This window comes from Lycorma delicatula, chromosome 2 (genome assembly GCF_047948215.1).
Source record: "Lycorma delicatula isolate Av1 chromosome 2, ASM4794821v1, whole genome shotgun sequence".
NCBI classification, from domain to species: domain Eukaryota; kingdom Metazoa; phylum Arthropoda; class Insecta; order Hemiptera; family Fulgoridae; genus Lycorma; species Lycorma delicatula.
Window position 1 is genome coordinate 19678465 of NC_134456.1, and position 21295 is coordinate 19699759.

A 21295-nucleotide genomic window follows, 5' to 3' on the forward strand; every position below is an offset into this window, starting at 1 on the left:
AGGATCCTTCTAAAACAATAAAATATCATAACAAATACGATCTAGAAAAACAAGGAGTATATAGTCTTAAATGTGAAAATTGTGATTTGAAATATATTGATATAACAAATTGTTCATTCTCATTTAGATTTTAAGAATACATCAATTGCATAAATAAAAATAATAAAGATCGATCTAACTTTGCTAAACACATTAAAGAGAGTGGACATAATTACAATCTAAATGAATTTTTTGAAATATTAGAATACACTAATAACATTCATAAAACTAGTATACTGGAGAAATTTCATATATATATGAATAATAATAAACTTATAATGAACAAATCAGATTTGATAACGATATTTATTCAAGCAAATTATACAATAATTATTAGGTTGGCTAACTAATTCAATTTATACTGCGTAACAGTTGTAAACAAATTACTGACAAGACCTTTTTTTTTTTTAACGTTGACTTATTTTAACTATTGACAATCAACTGTTATACCATAATAATTTAAAATTTTATTTTCATTTTAATTCCCATTTAATAAAAATCTATATGCACAACTATAAAATGTATAATTAGTCAGTAATCCCTGATAATGGAGGAATAATCCAAATGTGCTTGAATAGTCAATACTCAAAATTGTTGGTAAGTGGATACTTTACTTTTATATTAAATGTTATTTTCCTTTGGGGTGTTATAAAGGATCTTGGGTATGTATCTCTGCTGCCAACTGATTACCTGATTTAATGTACAGGATTGAAGCAGGTGTCACTTCCATTACTCCAGACATGCTGATTAAAGTGTAGAACAAACTCTCCTATTGGTTGGACGTGTATTGCAAAACGAAAGAGCATCACAATGATTTCCTGTAGGGAAAACTTTAAGAGTTTTTACTTTTCATTTTATTTGCGATTCATTACAGTAAGTAAAAGTTAAGAGATATTTTAGCTTTAAAACTATTTTTTTGTACACCGTTCAACTCTTAACTATAATGAGTTCATACATTTAACACAATGTATGTAAGAATTCTAGACCAAAATATTAACTACATTTAAATTTACCGAAAGATTTTAATTGAAAGCAGAAATAATTTAAAAATACTCTTTCTTATTACATCTTTCTTTGCAGACTTCAAAGAAACAAAGGTTTTAGGAAATAAAAAAATTCCATTATGACACACTGCTGTTCTATTAATAATAAATCTTTTTTGAATATGTTCTTAAAAAAGGAATTTATTTACAGGATAATATGCAATAATAATACTTACAAAAAAATAAATAAATAACAATAATTTATTTATATTTCTAACAAAACATAATTTTTAGTGGTAACAAAAATTAAGAATAAACTTCTGCCATGTTGAGAACAGTGAAAATGTCCTTCATTTAAATAAGTACTACTCTTCAAGCTCCATTCAAACTTCTGAATTCCATAATATAATGTTAAGATTTGTTTATTGATTTTATCACCAGCGGCGCTGAAAAAATGCAAAATACAAACAAAAAGATTAAATAGTTTTCTAATAATAATGAAATTTACCAAACAATAGATTATTAGTATATACAGAGGGTATCACAACATTCTCCTGGGATTTTCATAACCTATTCTACTCATGAAAAAGTTCATATAAACATATAGTTTTCTAATAATAATGAAATTTACCAAACAATAGATTATTAGTATATACAGAGGGTATCACAACATTCTCCTGGGATTTTCATAACCTATTCTACTCATGAAAAAGTTCATATAAACATATGTCCTAAAATGTTTTGTTTGTGAGTTACAGTTAGCAAAGATTTCTGTTGGATTTCAGCTACCCTAAAATGAGGTGGTATTTACATTTTTAGTATGTTAATTAAGGAGCAGAATTAAAGCTTACTTATGGGGTTTGACCTGAAAAATCGAATAAAATAGGTCCTACAACCATGTCTGCAGTAGTTTTGAGAAGTCAGGTGAAAACCAATAAACTGGGGTAAAAACCTGTTTTTTAATGGTAATAAATAAATAAACATTTAAGCAAAACTTTTAGAGAATTTAATTTATCTTACATCAAAAGATAAGTTGAATAAAACAAAGAAAAGTAGGAAAAATTTCAATTTTATTTAGAAACAGTACACTGTGTTAGTCAGAAAAGTATTTATTTAACGTAAAAAAATCAAATCCTTTATTGATGAGAAAAATTTGTAAAAACAAAATTTACTATTAAAAATTTTAAAAACTAGAAATTACGTAAAAATTATAAAATAAAAATGACATATTTTTTTATTTATGAAAAAGTTTGATTAATGACAAAGTATTTTTTTATTTCAAAGTTGGCAATAAAATAACAGCACCTGATCTACAGTGCTCAATACTGCATTAATGCTTAAATCATTCTGTAAGATACAATAAGTATATTGGGTACTGTGAGTTGTGCTGTCGTTAGGCAAAGGTTTTCTGTGAATTTTAGTTTGAACATGATTGGTTTGCCATTAACGTAATACAATATTTAAAATGGGGAATTCGCTAATATGGTATTCATTTTGGGTGTGTGTAATGGTAATGCTACAGCTGCAGCAGAATATGAAATATGTTTTCCGAATCATAGGGATTCCAGATCCCAAAACAATTACTGTGACTTTTCGCAATCTTTGGGAAATAGAATCACTACCTACTATTCGTACCAGCTATGAACTATCTGTCCAACATGATGCTGTTATTAATCAAAACAATTCAGCACAGTTCAGGTGTCAGTAGATGTCTTTCTAGCAGATCGACGTTTCACATTTGATGGTTTTGGAGGACCCTTAAACAAGTTTTATCCTTATAATAAACGGCCAGTTCAACATCTACACCTAGGAGACGGTCAGCTTCATTTGGAGTTCTGCATTGGTATAACACAAATCGATATGTCTACAAGCATGTTTTGTTTACCAAAGCAAATCTCACTTGAGATGACCTCAAAAACTTACGCGATAACATGGGCATCGAAGTACAGTAGCAGCCACATAACAGCGAGCTTGGATGATCGGCTCACATCAATGCTACATTATTGTTCTCTGAAACATTGGCACACCAGGATCACCTCTTAGCAGCATAAAAATGATGAAACTGTTGTTTACAAAGCAATGTATTTTTGTGTGTTTACAGTATTAAGAAAGTGACATCATATTTAAAATACAAAACAATTATTTTTATTTTTGTTTCTCTTTGGTTTTCCATGTCATAAAGTTCATTTCTGTTGTTCTGTCTCTCAGTATGGTTCTTTTGGCATGTGTATTTTGTTACACAGTCAATTAATGTATGATACAATATTTTGCAAAAAAACTTTTATTCTGGTTTTCAGTTCAAACTTTTTAAAGTAGTTTGATCATATGCAAATAGTTATGGTTGAATTTAAGTTTGTTATGAAAGAGAAAAACTTCGAAGACAGGTGCATGCAATTGTAAACAAGTATGATTTCATGAAGAAAGAATGTTTAGCTGTAGGAAAATTAAAAAAATGACAGGCATTTAATTGCTATATAGAAATGTGATGAGAGAACTGCAGTTGCCTGTGGGATTTCCAGGACTCAGATTCAAAACCTAAAAAAATAAACATTCTGAATTAGTTATAAGATTAGATGATTTTGATACAGATGGGGTAAGGCAAACTGTGAATAAATTTCACTCAAGGATTTCACTTACCAAAGGTGACAACTTAATTATAATTCACACCAGATTAACTTGACAGCCAAATCAAAAAGTGGCAATTACAATGATAGCATGAATACTAAAAATTATTTGAGATTGAAGAGTAATTAGTTCCTGACCTTCCTCCTGAGTCTGTAGTAGTTATTGACAATGCTCCGTATCATAATACCTTTTCTAAAAAATTTTCAGTGTCGTCAAGCAAGAAACAAGACACGACTGTTTGCCTACAGAAACATCATATTCCATTTTCGTTAAACCACAATTGTATGAACTTATAAGTTGAATATAAAAAACAGAAAATGATACCAATTTGGCAAATTGTTGGAAAGAAGTGGGCATCAAGTTCTGCAGCTTCCATTACCATCCTGATTTAAATCAAATTTAGATAGTATGGTCAGAGGTCAAACAACATGTTGCGAGCCAAAACACAATGTTTAAGATGTCAGAAGTGAAGAAAGTGTGTGAAGATAAAAGAATACAATGAGTGACAAACACTGAAAACTTTACTGTGAAAAGTTTAAAAAAATTGAAGGTGAATATTGGAGCCAAGAATTGTTAATAGATTCTCTGATTGAATCTTTCATTGAAGTGAGTGATAATAGTGACAATTACACTTAAGATAATCCTGACAGCAAGTACAGTGTTCTATCTGAGGAATTAAACGGATAATTTCCAGTAAGTAATTAAAATTACAGTAATAACCGGCTATCACAATATTTACCATATAATTGGTAATAATATTTTGTCATCGGTTACTACATTTTACAATGTACAGTTCAGAATTAGCCGACTATATTTCATTTTAAAACTGTTGCATTTATTTGTTAAAATTAGAACAATTATCTGGTAAGGGGATTATTAAAACCAAGGAACACGATTTTTTTAACTTGGGTAGTAATCGTCACCACTCCAAGCTCACCATTACTTGGTGGTGAATGTAAATACTCATGAAATGGTTCAATACCGATTTAGCGTCAATGTATGATGCAATCTTCTTCACAATCAGCTGTTTGGACTGTTCATATTACCTGGCCACTTAAATGCTGAGGTTTACTTACACTTTCTACATGAAGAATCACTGCAGCTGCTCGAAGATGTCCCTCTAGTGCTGAGACGCAAAGTATACTCGTATTTCCAACACAATGGCGCACCTCCCCACTTCTCTTGTACAGTTTCCACTCATCTTATCATTATTTCCCTGAGAAATGAATTTGTTGTAGAGGTTCACATTCCTGGGCACAAAGATTGCCTGAGCTAACACCTTTAGAGTTTTGTGCCTGGGGGGATGGATGGAAAATATTGTATCCAAAACAAAAATATATTCTAGTAACTAATTGTTTGCATTATGGATGTGGCTAAGCAACTTACGGACAGCCCTGAAGAACTATAAGGAGCAACAAAAGCAATACAAAATTATGTCAATAAATGAGTTGAAAATGGTGGGCACATTTCTGTACATTTATTATAAACTGTATGTATAATGCACTTTGATCTAGTGTACTGGTTTTAAATTTAATTTTTCTGACTTTTCTTTTATTCAACTTATCGTACACCATTTTCTTCAGAATTAATTTTCTACAAGTTTTATTAAAGGTTTTATGTAATTATTACCCACTTAACCAAGTTATAGTATGTCAAACATAAAAAAATATGTTTTTTTTACTCCAATTTATTGGTTTTCATCCCAGATTTCTCCAAATCTACTGCAGATATGTTTCTGGGACTTATTTTATTCAATTGTTCAAGTTAAAAACCTTATTAAATCACAATTCTGTCCCTTAATTAATATCTTACAAATTTCAGGAAGACTTTTCACAAAGGTAGCTGAAATCTGAGCAATATCTTTCACTATCTGTAACTTGTAAATGAAGCATTTTAGGACATACGTTTATATGAATTTTTTCCGTTATTTTCATGAGTAGTATAGGTTATGAAAATTCTTTTAATAGCTCTTGCTTAACCTTCTCTTGCAAAAAGTCTCCTACCATTACTGCTATTTTTGTCAACTGAATAGTAATTTCTGGCATTTGATAAGTATCAAATTTCTTGTACTTAGGTTGAAACAATAATTTTTAATTTTTCTCCTTAAAAATAAACTATACTGAGATTACAGTTTTTGGACATGTTTAATAAGTACTAAACATACTACTAGTTTTTACTTAAGTTGAACTGAATGTAGTAATCAAAAACATATTTGTTTTTGATTACTACAAAGTTATTATTATAAACCTTAGTAAATTGTTAAAACTCATTAGCTAGAAAAAAATCTCATCTAGTAAGTTAACATTTAAAACCTAAATATTTATAGTAAGGCTAATGGAAGAAGGCATCTCTGTTTGAGATAGTCTTATTTCCTAATTAACAGAAAAAAATATTAGTACATATTTAAAATTAAAACATATTCTATTTTACATTATTTATTAAGAACTTATATAAACAAAAATTAACACTTAATTTAATTTGTATAAAACTGTACGAAAACAAGGTTTTTTTTAAGTAAACAATTGAAAATCATATTCCATTTTATGCTTTTTAAAATTACATGAAAACTCTTGCATACAAATGACAAGATGTAATCTATCATCAGCAATTCTACTCTGAAAACATGAATCACTAATGGATAACAAATATTTTCATAACTCATAATTCACCTCTTCATTTAATTTTTTTAATAAAAGAAATGATCACAATGTAAATTAGAATTACTAGATTCAAATCTAATATAACTGGTCGATTGTTGTACGTCTTTGCTTTTAATAACATTTCATGAAAACTGTAAAATTAGCTACTTCTTGGTAAGTATGAATAATAAATACACAACTTTAATGCTTTATAACATCTACCTTGAAACTTCCAAGTGGGCAAATACACAGATTTACATGAAAAAATATAGTATTAATTAGTTTATAGTCACAAAACTTTTAACTGAATTTTGTGTAAAATGAGATATGAAAATATGATTGAGACTGAGATCTGTAATAAAGAGGCTGTTGTAAATGATTCTGACGAGTCAGAATCCATCTCTCTTCATAATCAAAGAACTTAACTCCACTTTACAGAAAGTTAACCAGGATTTCAATTAACAAAATACCTCATTCTACAAAATTTCATCTATGCATGAAATATTCTTTACTGAAATAAAGTGTCTACATTTGCACTTTTAAACATAACAATTATTTTAGTTTAAAAAAATTAAATTTCTTACTAATCTTAATCTTACTATGTTTTCAATAACATTTTGAAAGCTTAAACTTAAAAAAAAGTCTAAATAGCATTTATTATAATAATCTGTAATAATTAAATTATAAAGTAAAAAAATAAAAATATTGTATCATAAGGTCAGACGTAAGCCAAAGATGCTTATATACTGAAAAAAAAAAATTATGTGAAATGTAAATTTAGAAAATTGGGAAGAAATTCTTTAAAATATTTATTTGGGATAAAATTCTTTAAGGCCAAAAGATTACGAATAACAACTTTTGCAATGTTGTAATATACGAAAATTAGACGAGTTGATAAAAGTGTGAAAACTGAAGAGGTTTTAAGTAAAATGGGAAAGGAAGTTTACAGCAGAATCAAAGAATACGGCAAGCAGCCTGTATCAAAGAAACTATAAAGTAAAAACTGTACAGGAAGATAAATATTAATTACATGAAACAAATAACTGAGAATTTAGAATGCCAGGGGTATGTTAAAGTACAAAACAAAAACTAGTAAGAATGGAGAAGTACATCCAGTTAAAAAATACGTACGTACATTCAGTACTATACATAAACAAAAACTTACTATGGTCTTCAAAAATTAATAAATAAAATAATGTACTGTAACAACCTAAAAAATACAAATACACAAATATAAGCAACTTTATTATCGTCCGTTCAAACTACTTACGCAGCAAGTTACTCATTATTATCACTCACTTAAAAATGTCATTTTACCAAAAATAAGATAACTTATTAAAACAGAAATATAAATTATCTTACAAAAAGTAAGATACCACATAACCTACCAATTCTCAACAAAATTATAGATGCTACAAACAATCCAATGTGTAGCATTACAGATTCGGTCGCTTTTTTTTTTTCTTCTGCTGGATCAGTCCGTTCCATTAAAGGTCTTACTCGAATCATTTGGATGAATATTTACAAAATTCTTCGGGTATAAGAAACTCCACAAATTTTACTATCCACGCTAACCAACAATACATCGACTTAACCGTAAAAGATAAACAAAACAATCGATTGTTGTAACTCGACGTTCAACGGACGAGCCGCGAAATGGAAGTAATATCTAACCTCTTTGTTTAAATTTTTCTTAACTTTGGTTTTAACGACGATATTTCTTTAAACGCATATTAAAAAGAATCGCTTAATACTATGCATAATTTTTCCTAAAAACCCGAACTTTTGTAATACTTCTTACTAAATACCTGATTAAAAATCTTTCCATCATATTTTTTGAAGTAATGAGTACAATATTTGAGTTGATAGTAGTATCCTGTTTTTATTGTATAAACAGTTAATCATAAATTATTTATAGAAAGCACTGTTCCATTATTTTATATAAATTCGGTAATTGTTATAATACTCTAGCAATGAGTTTTCTAAATATTATTTTAATTATTTTTCTTCCTTATCGGACAGTATCAGAATGCTTTTATAACTTCTATCAATGGTGGTGGTACAGGAATTTTAAATTCTGGAAATCATATATGTATATATATATATGTATGTACATATATATATATGTACTACTATAAAAATGACTTTCTTAACTTCGTGAGTGGGAGATTTTTCTACTAAAGTACTTGAGGTTGCGAAGGTTATCGCAGATGCCGCCGGTCGTCTTTCTTCGACGTTTTGTAAGTAAGTTGTTATTTTAAAATTTGTAGTAATACTTTTCATCTAGTGCTGAGAGGCTTTACTTAATACACTTTACCCTATTTGAAAATTTGGTAGCTTATGTTGTTCGATTTATGTTTTAAGCAAAGAAGGTTATGTTTATTAACATAAAAATTTAGGTTATATTTTCAAATGTTCAGCAATTGGTTTGATTTGATATTCTGTTTTGTTGTTATTGGTTATAAGTCTATCTTAAACTGTACACAATGTAAATTGTGAGTAAACTTAGTTGTGATTGAAAATCTATGGTCAATTTATGTGTTGTAATTTTTGTTACTACTGTATTGTAATATCTTTGATCTTCATGGAATGAAGTTCATGCAGTTGGTTATTAGAATTATGATAAATGTTAATTAGAAATTACATATTCATTTCATATGTTCTCTTTCAAATGAAATTGTATTAATATTTTCCCATGCAAAATTATTTGTTTCACAGATTTATGAGTTTAGAGATAAAATAATTAGAAACAAATTCCAAAAAAAAAATATTGTGTTCCCAATTTTATTCAGTTTTAACATTTTAAAGTTTTTTCTAATGTAGGAATGTTACATATTAAGTGACCATTTTAAAGCCATTGATTTATATATGGTATTTATTTTTTTTTTCAGAATAAAGTAATAATTGTGTTACCTTATAGTAACCATTAATAATATTTTTTTTTTTTTAATTTGTTGATGACTTGACCAGTGTTGACTTGACTTGTGTTATTGACTTGACCAGTCAGTACAAATGTTTAAGATAGCTAGTAGAAGTCTTTTGAATATTTTTATTCTTGTTCTAATTATAAGGCTCTGGGTTTAATGTTACTGCTTTTAGATGGTTAAATAAGGTTAAATGTTACAATATAAACATCTGTAAGTGATATGATTAGTTTTTCTATCATCTAGTACAAGGAGACCCTTGCTTAGCTCATTTAATACCTCTGAGATTTTACTAGTTGAAGTAGGTATTTTGTTAAAAACCTTTAGCAAAATGTCTCAGAATGACATGATGATTTAATGTTTTTACTGGTAATACTGCTGAGTAACTTCTTTCACAATGGTACTTCTACATAGTTTTAATTATAAACATTTATGTAAATGTGGAAAAATGGTTGTTAATGAAATACTCATTTCACAAGAAGCATGTTGATTTATGAGAACTGTGCTCAAATTTCTTCCTAATTTGTTCCATAGCAGCAGTAGAAACTTGTGGGATACCTGTTGATCTTTCATATCAAACAGAACTGGTCACAAAAAATTCGGGTGTCAACCATTGATGGTAGATGGAGGATCCTTACGATTTGGGTGCAAAAATTCATTGAACTGTAGTAATGGATTTCATTTCTTATAAAGTAAAAATAAATAATGTAAAATATTCTTTTTTTTCAATTATATTTATCCATTTAAATGGTGTGATGTAAATTAAATGTATCATTTGGTATTGACAATGACAATATTTACAAAATCAAATCTACAGTCAATAATTATTTATTATTACTTGTCTCAGTTGGAATTTGCATTTTTTCTTAGAGCTTCCTAATTCATGAACAAATTTTATAATGTTTATATTCTCCAATACAATTTTAAGAACAGTTGAATGCACGTTTCCATATTATTTTTAGTTTTATTTTATTTATAAATGAAATTTTGTGTTCATTAAAATATTTTTCAAGATTAATTCAAGAAACATAGTGGCCTTTCTTGTATTTTGTTTTTAAATTTCATTAAGTTTCCACAACAAACATAAATTTCCTTTGTATTACTTCTTGTTGAATTTAACCTTTCAAATCAAACGTGTTTATTAACTTACAGTAATGTGGTTTCAATGAAAACATGAGGAGTTTGACAAAGGAATGTGTATTTTAAACTTTCAAACAATATGTGGTACAATAACTAATGCAACTATACAAATATATTCAAATACACTAAATACAAATAACTTAATCACTTATACAAATATGAAGCATTAATTTTAATTTAATTAATTAATCCTGCCGTGAGCACCAATAGAGATGCTATAGACAACTGTAAGTTATATACAAAGATGAACTAAAGAAAAAACAAACTTAAGACAAAGTACATATACATAAAAATGTACAATATATTCATTCAAATAAATACAACTTTCAAACAACACAAAAGAGTTCAAAACTGCAACAACTTAGTTTAATCCAATGCTTCCCATTAAACATCATTTTTTTGTATTTCCTCCTGAGCTTGGTTAAAGAGGTGTTTTGGTAAGCCAACCCTGGAACATGCTACATAAATCTGTCTGTGAGGAAAATATGAAGATTCTAGGTTAATATCACACCATTTGATTGACTGTTTGCAAAAAGCAAGTGATACCATTAATTGTGTTGCCAAAAGCAAGTCTAACAGGAAATTGTAATCGCTTGAAACTGAAGGGACAATTGGAATCACTGGTATCCGAGGAATACCACTGATTTCTGTTAATATTGTAGCTTCTATGATATTAGCTTACAGTCTTTTCACATCAAATCTCACAGCAGTTGCAGTAGGGATGTCTTATTTTTGCTCAGTTAGTAAGTAATAATTGTTCCAAATTTAGTTAAAATCACCCCTGTGGTTTAGGAGGAGATATGGAACATAAATACACCATACAACATTGTATTTACATACATAAATAGAATGACTTTTATTTATATTAAGATAATAAATTCTGTGACTCCTGGTGTATTATTTTCTGTCTTTATGTGCATCTTAGCATAATCGTTAAGCCTAATTTTACTACATGGTATTAGTTTTACTTGTATTAATTTTCATTTCTTTCCAGCAATGGAATATGCACCATTTAGAAATTTTGCTAACTCATATTTACTTTAGCTAATGAAACAATATTATTAACAAATATTAACAATTTTTTTATATTCTTCCAGATCCTCTATTTCATCTCTTCTGTGCTAGTTGAAAAGAAATAGAAATATACCACATCTTTTTCTTAGTATTTTCTGCCCTATAAGTTATACTTAATAGTTACTACAGCTTTCCAATTCAAGTCAAAACTAATTCCCTTACCATCAAATTATTTTTCTTAAAATTGTAATATTTTATTCTACTCTTCGTTATCTAATGCTCTCTCAGAATTTATATTTTACATATGTAGGTATATTTTTCTTCAGACCTCCTTATGAAGATTGATCTTAAAGCTGAAATTTTCTCCCTTTTCTGTTCATTTCACACACCTTCACTTTTATGTATTCTTTTCATTTATTGCTATTGTCTCAACTAATGAAACAGTATTACCAAACATTATTTGTGTTGCTAAACTGATAGTGTAGTAATTCTTTGTCTGGGACTGTAGTTATACTTGTCAAAAATGTGAATAACAATAAGAGCAATAATGTTTGAAAAATTGTTGTCATCAACAACACTGCTATTAACAAAGTTACTAAATTAAAACTAAAAAGATCTCATAAACATATTTTTCAGAAATTCAGGAAAAAAGTTATCTGTTTTTTGAAATTTTAAACTTATTAGGATTAATACATTTCTTGAATTGCATATAATTTGCTTAGTAACATATTCAGGTAATTCATTTAAATTTCCCATAAACAACAAGAATTCTAATCAATCCAACATGCTGCTCTGCTCTCAGAAGTTCTAGAATATCAGCTTCTTTATCTTTATCCAACACCTTATTAAATAGTTCTTCCTTCTGTGTAATTGTTTTATGTTTTCTTAAATATAGATTAGAAAACATAAAATGACATATTAATTTTTTAATTAGCTCTTAGAAAACATGATAGTTATTGTGCTCACCCATTAGTTGTTTATTTCTTGTGTTATAATTTATTTAATGTCTTTAAGAAGTTAATTCTTATTGTATTAAAAATTTTCTAATTTTTGTACACTAACCCTTCTTTCCTGGAAGTATATATATATATATATATATATATTTTTTTTTTATTATTTCACCAAATTCTTTACTTTCGCTTTTCTTTCCTACTTTTCATCTCTTCTGTATTTTATTTGTCAAAAGCTGATAAATTTTTATGCTGTTGTTATCTTTAACACTTTTAGGTGTTTTGCATGTTCATCTGCTTTTAACATCATATCTTTTAGTATCCAGGGTTTTTTCTGTCCCTTTTGTATCTAAAGTCTCATCTATTGCTTTAATTATTTGCATTTTTAAAGTCATTAGTCTCTTTTCTGCAGTTTACTTCTGTGCTGATATATTTTATACAGATTTTCCTAAACAACCCACAAATCTACAGGTTTAAACTTCAAATTAATCTGTTAAGTATCTTTTTTTATGGGTACTTTAGTTTCTCAAACTCTTGAAATTTTGTCAGAATTAGATTACTATCAGTAGACATTTCTTCTCGTAGTTTTATTTTGATATCCAATGTTTAAGTTAAAATATTTTTTCAGCCGTCCTGTAATCTATTGTTAGAATATATAATTATACTTTTATGGTTTTAGAAAAAGGTTTTTGTTATCAGTAGTTAATATTTTGAAAAAATTCCAAAGTCTGCACTGTCTTATATTCTCAAAAAAAAAAAACATTCTTCAAGAATATTTTCTTTTTTTATATTTCAGATCTCAGTCGATTTTCATCAGCACTAGACAAAGTTGTATACTTTGTCATTTTTGTTTTACATCTTATCTTCTGCTGAAGAGATAGATGTATAAATCTTATTGTACTTGGTTTGGTTTGTGAATCTGTTAACTATAATCATTTTCCCACTTTAGCATTAGTACAGTTTTATTTTTTCACTCATTATTAGTTATATTACTGCATTTGTGTAATCTGATCTCTTGTTAACTGTTATGTAATTATCTTACAAAAATCTTATCCTTCTTTCTGTTTACTAAACTAATTACTATTACATCTGAACTTTATCCATTTTACTCTTTAGCTATCTAACATTTTATTCTTTTTTAAAGTTGTGGCATTTTATGCTCAAACTTTAAGAATGTTGTGGTGCTTACGTATTTGAATTTCTGCTGATTAATCTTTTATCTAACAGTCTGAGTAGTGGTCTGTTACCATCTAGACAAGAATACATCTTCTATAAAAAAGAGGAAAGATTAAAAAAAAATTCTTTTGACATTGTGGGTATAATTTTCCATTACATTTGACTTTTCTATACCTTGAGTCTAACATACATTAAAGTTTTTGCTTCTATAACACTGCCATCCCTTTTCAAAAATCATTTGTATCTGATCTCTTTATAAATACCTGTACATTATGATATGTTATACTATTTTTTGGCAGTATCTTTAGAATGACACAAATATAAATTTACAATAGAAAAATGACCCAAAATTTATAAAAATAGTTTTACAGGGTAGCTCAGAAAAACCAGAAAATGTTTAATAATTAGAAAAAATTAAGTAAAGTTACTAACATTTATTTGATGTTGAAAATATGTTCTACAAGTGTGGAAATTTCAATTACATTACTTTTTAAAAGTTACTTCACTTAAGTGCTGTCCATTTTTGCGTACACATTCAGTAAATCAATTCTGAAAATTTTGCATAGCGCAGTGCAATGTGTTCTCTGGGATTTTGGCGAGTTCTTCTTCAATCAGTATTTTGAGTTGGACAAGGTTTCTTGGTTTAGTCTGGTACGCAGCACTCTTCAGATGCCCCCATAAAAAGAATTTGCAGACTGAAAGGTCTGGAGACTGCGATGATAAAGCTATGTTAGCTTGAAATTATGTGATTCTCAAACAACTGTCTCAATGTTGCCATAGATTGTAGGACAGTATGTGAGGTGGCTTTATCCTATTGAAACCAGATTTGCCGAATGTCAAGATTTGGAAGAGAATGGAGTCTAGGAGCAAAAAATATGTCTATCATGTCAACATAACGTTGAGACGGCACAGTGACAGCAGAGCCCCCTTCATCTTTAAAGAAGTAAGGACCTATTACCCCACAACATGAAAGTGCACATCTTACAGTAAGTTTAGCACTGTGCAATGAATGCTTGCGAAACAGCAAGGTTTGTTTGTGCCCAGTAATTGAAGTTCTGCTTATTCACATATCCACTTTAAGTGAACTGGGCATCATCTAACATCCAAAGATTTTCAATAAAGTTAGCATTCTCATTGATTTTAGAAAACAGTTTTTCTCAAAATGACAGACGCAGTGCACTATTGTTAGGTTTCAGTTCTTACAATTCGAATCTTGTAAGGATGAAATTTCAGATTATGGAGTATTTTTTCATGCTCCGACGTCCAAGCTCCAAGGATGAGGCAATTTTCTGCACCGAACAATGACTCCTTACCGCTACTGCTTTCATGGTATCAATGTTTTCTGGCATACATACAGACAATATACAAGCCCACTAGGTTTTTTCAAAACTGAACCAGTCTAATCAAAGTTACGAACACCCAAATTTTGATTGTGTGTGAAGAAGGAACTTAACCATAGAGCAGGATCTCATAGTGTCATTAAAACACTCTGTCCAGCTGTCACACTGCCACCATATCAGTAAAATGCCCTTATAGCGACTGCACACTCTACAGTTTAATGCTTTTCTTGCACTTATAGTGCACCTACAGGGTGCACCAACATCAAATTCAAAATTTTCCATTTCTGTGCACCACCTTGTATTAATGACTAAATTGAGGTCTATGTGCCACAGCTACTTATACATCCCTGTCAAGGACATGTAATTGGCCAAGTGGTTGATATAGTTAGATATTATTCCATTGTGTGTGTGTATAGTGAAAGTTGTCAAGTGTTCGTTGCTAGTATCATCCAAATTAAAAGGCCATGCCTTTTAATTTGAAAGGGGTAGTATGTTTTTACTCATTATATAAATGTATGGTGATAATGAAGTTTTGAGCCAGGCAACCACATAAAAGTACTGAAAATTTCCTTCTGCTGGAAAAATATGAATATATATTTTTTTTCCAAAAATAAAGATGTTCATACTGATTTCATACCAAGAACAACATGATTAACGAAGCAGTGTACTGTGAAACTTTGAAGAACCTCAAAAAGTTCATTAAACATTGATGTCCTGGAAAATTGACCAAAGGTATTTCGTATTGCTTATTTATGACAGTGACACTGCATACAGCAGTTGTCATGAAGAACTTTTACTATGTTCTGTTGGAGTAACTGATAAGGAGATTGTGGCAACATCATCCTCGCAGTCTAGATTTTGCAGTTTTTGACTTTTACAGCCTCATTAAATAGAGTCTTTTTGAGATTTTAATGTCACTAATGAAGTTATGAAATTGGGTCACGAGAATGGCCATGGAAGAGATTTTTGGATAGAGATTTTTGTTGGCATATAACTCACGAGTTTTTCATTTCAAGTTGTCTGAACAAATACTTGTTTTCACTGCTTTTTTTATAGTTAACACTTTTTTAGTATATTGCTATTTCTTCAGATGAATGTATTTTGTTAATAAATCTTTTTACTAATAATGCCAATGATATGTAGAGAACAAAATATGCTCTCTCAGTTATGTAAATTTCAGTTTTTCTTGATGTTTTTTATCATTTATTTATTAACTCAATCATTTGGTACAATAGTAATGTGCTATGCAGTTCTTACAGAAAAAAGGCAATGCCAGTGAGATACTATGAAACATTTATTGACCTATTCTGCTTCTAGGGTTCATTTTAAAAATATTTGTCTATCTTAAACATATACATAAATATTAATGTAAACGTAAATATTTACATATATTGTTATTTTCATATTCATAATCCACATTTACAGTTTACAGCTTAACTTGTTTTCAGCTTGTCAGTTATATTTTTGTTTTAAATTAATGTACCTTTTTAAGCAGTGTTATATTTATAACACGTGCTTTCTGTATCATTGTGTTTTTCTGATGGTTTTATAATATTTTATCTTAGTTTTTTCTACTTATAAAATTGTTCATGTACTTTTGTTGTTATTATTCTATTTCTGGTATTTATAACTGAAATGAATGGAACACATGTTATATGGAATAATTTTGTATGGTGCTAATGTGATGTTAAAAACAAAGTACAAAAATAGATTTGGAGCAGATATGCGCTCATCATTAATGAAAGAGTCTCATAATATGTGTAGGGAATGTTACTATTTGACCTTTTAATTAAAGAAGCCAAATGTTAATTTCTATGACATACTATTGCTGTGATCCATACTTTTATTTGATTTAAGAATAACTGATGTCTTAGTAGTGGCTTTTTCTTTATGTGATGAATTCAGGTTTGTCTTCTTATTTTTGTTTTGTGTCATATCCGATTCACCATACCTAAATATGAACATGTTTCGAATTTCAGATGATTTTCAGAGTATTAGAGGATAAGTTTTTTACAGTCACATTTGTGGTCTATGTATCTATCAAAAATCAATATTTTGCATACATCATCTAGAAACGTCTTTAATTTATATATTTATATATCATTAATATACATTTTTTTAACACGATTTAAATTTACAATATTAAAAAAAGTCTTATATTATTGCATTATTATTGAGATTCTCAGACCACAAAAGTATACAGATTCTGTTTCAGTTATATAGTGCTATAAAAATTGTATAGAAAAACAACAAGTTTACTTTTGAAATTTGTGTTACGCCCTCTGAAATGGAAGTCTTAGCAATTACATAAAAGCTTTGTAGTATATTGTGAGTCTAAGGCAGGGAGATTCATGTAGGAGTACTGAAACAGTGACTGTTAAGTTTGTATATATGTGTGCTCATGTGAAGTACTTGTTAGGCTGTTGGCTCTTTGACAGAATTCTGCCATTCATATTATCTTTAAAAATAGTATTTGTTTACAGTTTTAAGCTTGATGTCGTAGTTAATCTATGTAGTTGTGCAATATCTAAGTAAACTTAGATATGGACTTTCATCCATCAAAAAGTAAATTAGAATTATGTGAAGAGCTTCAAATGATTTCTGCAAAGATGCATTTTATTTTATTATTGAATTTTTGTCTTTCAGTATAAGACAATACATATTAAAGGAAAGAATGAATTGAATCAAAGGTTGTATATGTGGTGATAGAAATAAGATTACATTAAATTTTCTTATTAACTTTTGTAACATGGTAATGCTTGATGTGCTGACTCATTTAGTTAAATAATTAAAATCTTATTCAAAATATGGTAATTGAATGCATTTTGAATAACATTTTTAATAAAAAAGTTGCATTCCTGTTTATGAGGCATAAGTACTGTTATAGCACTTAGTTGTGTTATATTTTCTATTTCCTAAATGAGATAAAGTAAGAAAAAAATTAATTTGGCAATGAATAAGGCAACATTCACTTGTAACCAAATGAAGTCATTAAAATTTTTATTTTAATGAAAGATCTGTACTCATTTTCATTAGGACTTTCGTAATGAGCTTTCGTAAATTAGATATTATATTAAAAAACAGTAAAATTTTATTATATGACTAGAATGAGATAAATGAATTGCTATATTAAAATTTTTTGTTAAAATTTCCTTGCTACATCTTTAAGAAGTTAATTTTTAAGTATACTTAACTGATAAATCAGCTGTTGCAATGAAAATGCTCATGAGCATGTAATGATTTCAATTGAATTAAGGTGAATTTTTATTAAAAATAGTAATGTTAATATTATGTTACTGCTTGGATACTTAAATATAAATTATTCAATAACTAAGAAATGACTAAAATCCAAATTTATAAGAAATCCATAAACAGATTTAATAAATACACAATGGGTCAATGTCACAAGTAAAGGAAAATTGATTACACTTAAGTACTGATAGTATTTAATTTACATAGCAAGACAAAAGTATGAAAACCCCCTCAACAATTTTAAAACTGTTTGAAATAGAATACTGTAACGTTCACGATAAGGTATTGGTCAGCTACTTTACTGTTTGACAAGAAATACAATTTTTAACCCCTTCTTGAGGGGTAGACCCCCAGGGATTGTAACTCAAATATTTTAAATAACACCCCTTGAGTAATATATAATTTTAAAGTTCTCTTTAAGACAAAAAAAAAATGGTATAAATAAAAATTTGGTAAAATGTCAGTACCAAAAATGGTGGCGAAATAAAGTTTAGAGTTTGAAAATTACTAAATTTAATAAATTCAAATAATAAAATTAAATAAAAAGAAAGTAAACTGAATTAAATTAAAACATATTTTAAACGTTAATTAAATTTTTAAAAATTAAAAAATATATATTTTTTAACATAAAAATTGATTTTTTTGTTCCACTTTAATGAGTAAATAAATAAAAATATTGCCACCTAATCATGCTGATCATTGATAGTCTCTTACCACTGTTTTTTCTTAGCCCTATATTCCATTTAGAGTGTTTCATTACTATACTGTTAGTTTCTTAAGAGAATTTGGCAGTTGGCTAATTGAGTTTATCCACTTTTACCACACATTTGTAAGTCATTTTTGTTGTTTACATCTTTTTTACCTTTTTTGTAATTGTTTTTTTACTGAATTAATTTTTTCTGTGCCACTTGCTAACATTTCTACCAACATGTGACTTAGTGAATAGAAGAGGGTCACATTTTTAATGACGAGGGGCTTTGGTGATAGAGTTAGGTCGTACAATGAAGTTTGTGAATTTTCAACGCAACATTTCATAATCGTAACCCTGTTTCAAAAGAAACAGTGTTAAAAACCATCAAATGATTTGAAGAAACAGGTAGCTAATAATAGGGGAAAACCAGGGAGGCCTAAATCTGCAACAAATAATAAAAAATCATTAGAGATTATGTAAGAATGTATTGAGAATCCTCATTCCACAACTCGAATGGCAGCACAAGAACATAACATTAGCTAAAGTTCAGTGATTTGAACATTAAAAAGTGAAAATTTCAGACCCTTCAAAATTCATCTGGTGCAAGGACTTAATGAAAATGATTATGATCAAAGATTTGAGTTCTGTAAAATTATGATAAACATTATTTGAGCAGGTCCTAATTTATTAAGTGATCACATTTTTTTTAAAATGGCAATATAAATCTCCATAATTGTCAATACTTTTTTCTTCTTCCTGTTTAGCCTCCAGGAATTTACCATTCAGGTATTACTTTAGAGGATGATATGTGTGAATGTAAATGAAGTGCAGCCTTGTACAGTCTTAGTTTGACCATTCCTGAGGTGTGTGGTTAATTGAAACCCAACCGCAAAGAACACTGGTATCCATGATTTAGTATTCAAATCCGCATAAAAGTAACTGCCTTTACTAGAACTTGAACGCTGGAACTCTCGACTTCCAGATCATCTGATTTGGGAAGACATGTTCACCATTAGACTAACCCAGTGGGTTATAATTGTCGATACTGGATTGATATTAATTTACACTGGTATTATGAGACACATACACAGTATCCAGTCAAAGAATATGTATGGGCATGTATTGTTGGTGGACGATTGATAGGGTCTGTGTTTATTGATGGAAATTTAAACACAGTGAAATATGAGGCTTTGCTTTTCAATCCCATCATTCCAAACATTTAAAATGTTGTTGGCTCCATCTTCCGAAACATTTGGTTTCCACAAGGTGTTGCCCTGTCTAATTTTGGTCTTCAGATACATGAAATTTTAAATTCATTTTTTCCCTGGAAGATGGATTGGTTGAAGAGGTTAAATAGAATGGCCAGCAAAATCACCCAACTTGTCAATCAGATTGCTTTCTATGGGGCCACTTATTGTCATAATAACCCCTAAGATATTGGTGATTTACATAATAAAATTCAGGAATCAATACAAAATATCATTAGGGAATTGTTGAATAATGCAGTATCATCCTTTTACAATTGACTCCTGTTGTGAAATAACAGAAGGAGGACATTTCGAACATTTATTCAAATGAAATGTTATGCTTAATAAATAATAATTTTTTAAAAATAGATTTGATAATATCCGTTTAACCAAATTTTAAAAAAAATTCTTATTTGTAATAACAGTTCCATAAATTATCAATGTAATTTTCTCAAAATCCAAACTTTATCCTGCCACTGTTTTGGGTACAGACATAACAAATTTTTATTTATACCATTTTTCTTTTCTTACCTTTAAAATGATGTATCACACACAAAGGATGTTACCATTTAAAATATTTGAGTTACAACCTCCCCCTCCCCAGGAGGGGGTTGAATTTTATTTCTCATCAAAAAGTAAAGTAGTTGACAGACACCTTATCCTGAAAGTTACAGTATTCTATCTGGAACAGTTTTATACTTGTTGAGGAATTTCCTTATTTTTAACTTGCTCTGTATACATTTTGTAATAATGAAATAGCAAAAATTAATTCAGAGTTCCTTGCATAGGTTGTAAGAAGTTAAATTATGAGGATTTCAAGGCCATTATTGAGAAATTTATTGAAATTCAAAAAAGCCTTTACCACTGCTGTATGTAAAAGGTTTGTATATTACACAAATGATTGTTTCCTTCGTCTCTATGTAGTATAAATGTGTACCTTTCAAATATGTGTTTTAGTGTACCTTTCATTTAAAAGTGAAATATGTTCATTATTAATTATTTTTATTTATGGTACTTGTTACTAGAACAGAAATACCCTGTTAATGAATATGTTGTGTAAAATTTTGTGAACAATTTCTTTGTAAATTTATTTAAAAATTCTGTTGGTGGATGTTGGCTAAATCTTGTAGAAAAATATTTTTGTTGTTATGAAGTCCTCTCTTCAAAATGATTATCATTCTTAAATCAGATTTTAAAAATTTATAGAAGCAACAATCTGTAAAGGTTTTTGTCGTATTAAATTAATTTTAACTGGTTGGATACATTTCTCGATTC

The 21295-nt window shown here is 28.7% G+C and overlaps 1 protein-coding gene and 1 long non-coding RNA gene across 5 annotated transcripts in view; one reads left to right on the top strand and one right to left on the bottom strand.

Moving 5' to 3' along the window:
- Positions 1-1265: 1265 nt before the first annotated feature.
- Positions 1266-7932, bottom strand: LOC142320137 (uncharacterized). Its single transcript, XR_012755297.1, has 2 exons — positions 7675-7932; positions 1266-1468 (listed from the first exon to the last, which is right to left on the bottom strand). It is a non-coding gene; the product is annotated as an uncharacterized LOC142320137 (long non-coding RNA).
- A 439-nt stretch (positions 7933-8371) lies between these two features.
- Positions 8372-21295, top strand: part of LOC142320531 (glycerol-3-phosphate phosphatase-like) — a 94697-nt gene continuing 81773 nt past the window's right edge. The window contains exons 1-2 of one of the 4 annotated variants that reach the window (XM_075358422.1): positions 8372-8530; positions 20809-20900. In XM_075358422.1, the coding sequence (XP_075214537.1) occupies positions 20827-20900 (74 nt within the window). In that variant the 5' untranslated portion in view covers positions 8372-8530; positions 20809-20826. The remainder of the gene's footprint in view (positions 8531-20808; positions 20901-21295) is intronic. The other 3 variants (XM_075358421.1, XM_075358425.1, XM_075358424.1) reach the window with 3 other exon arrangements.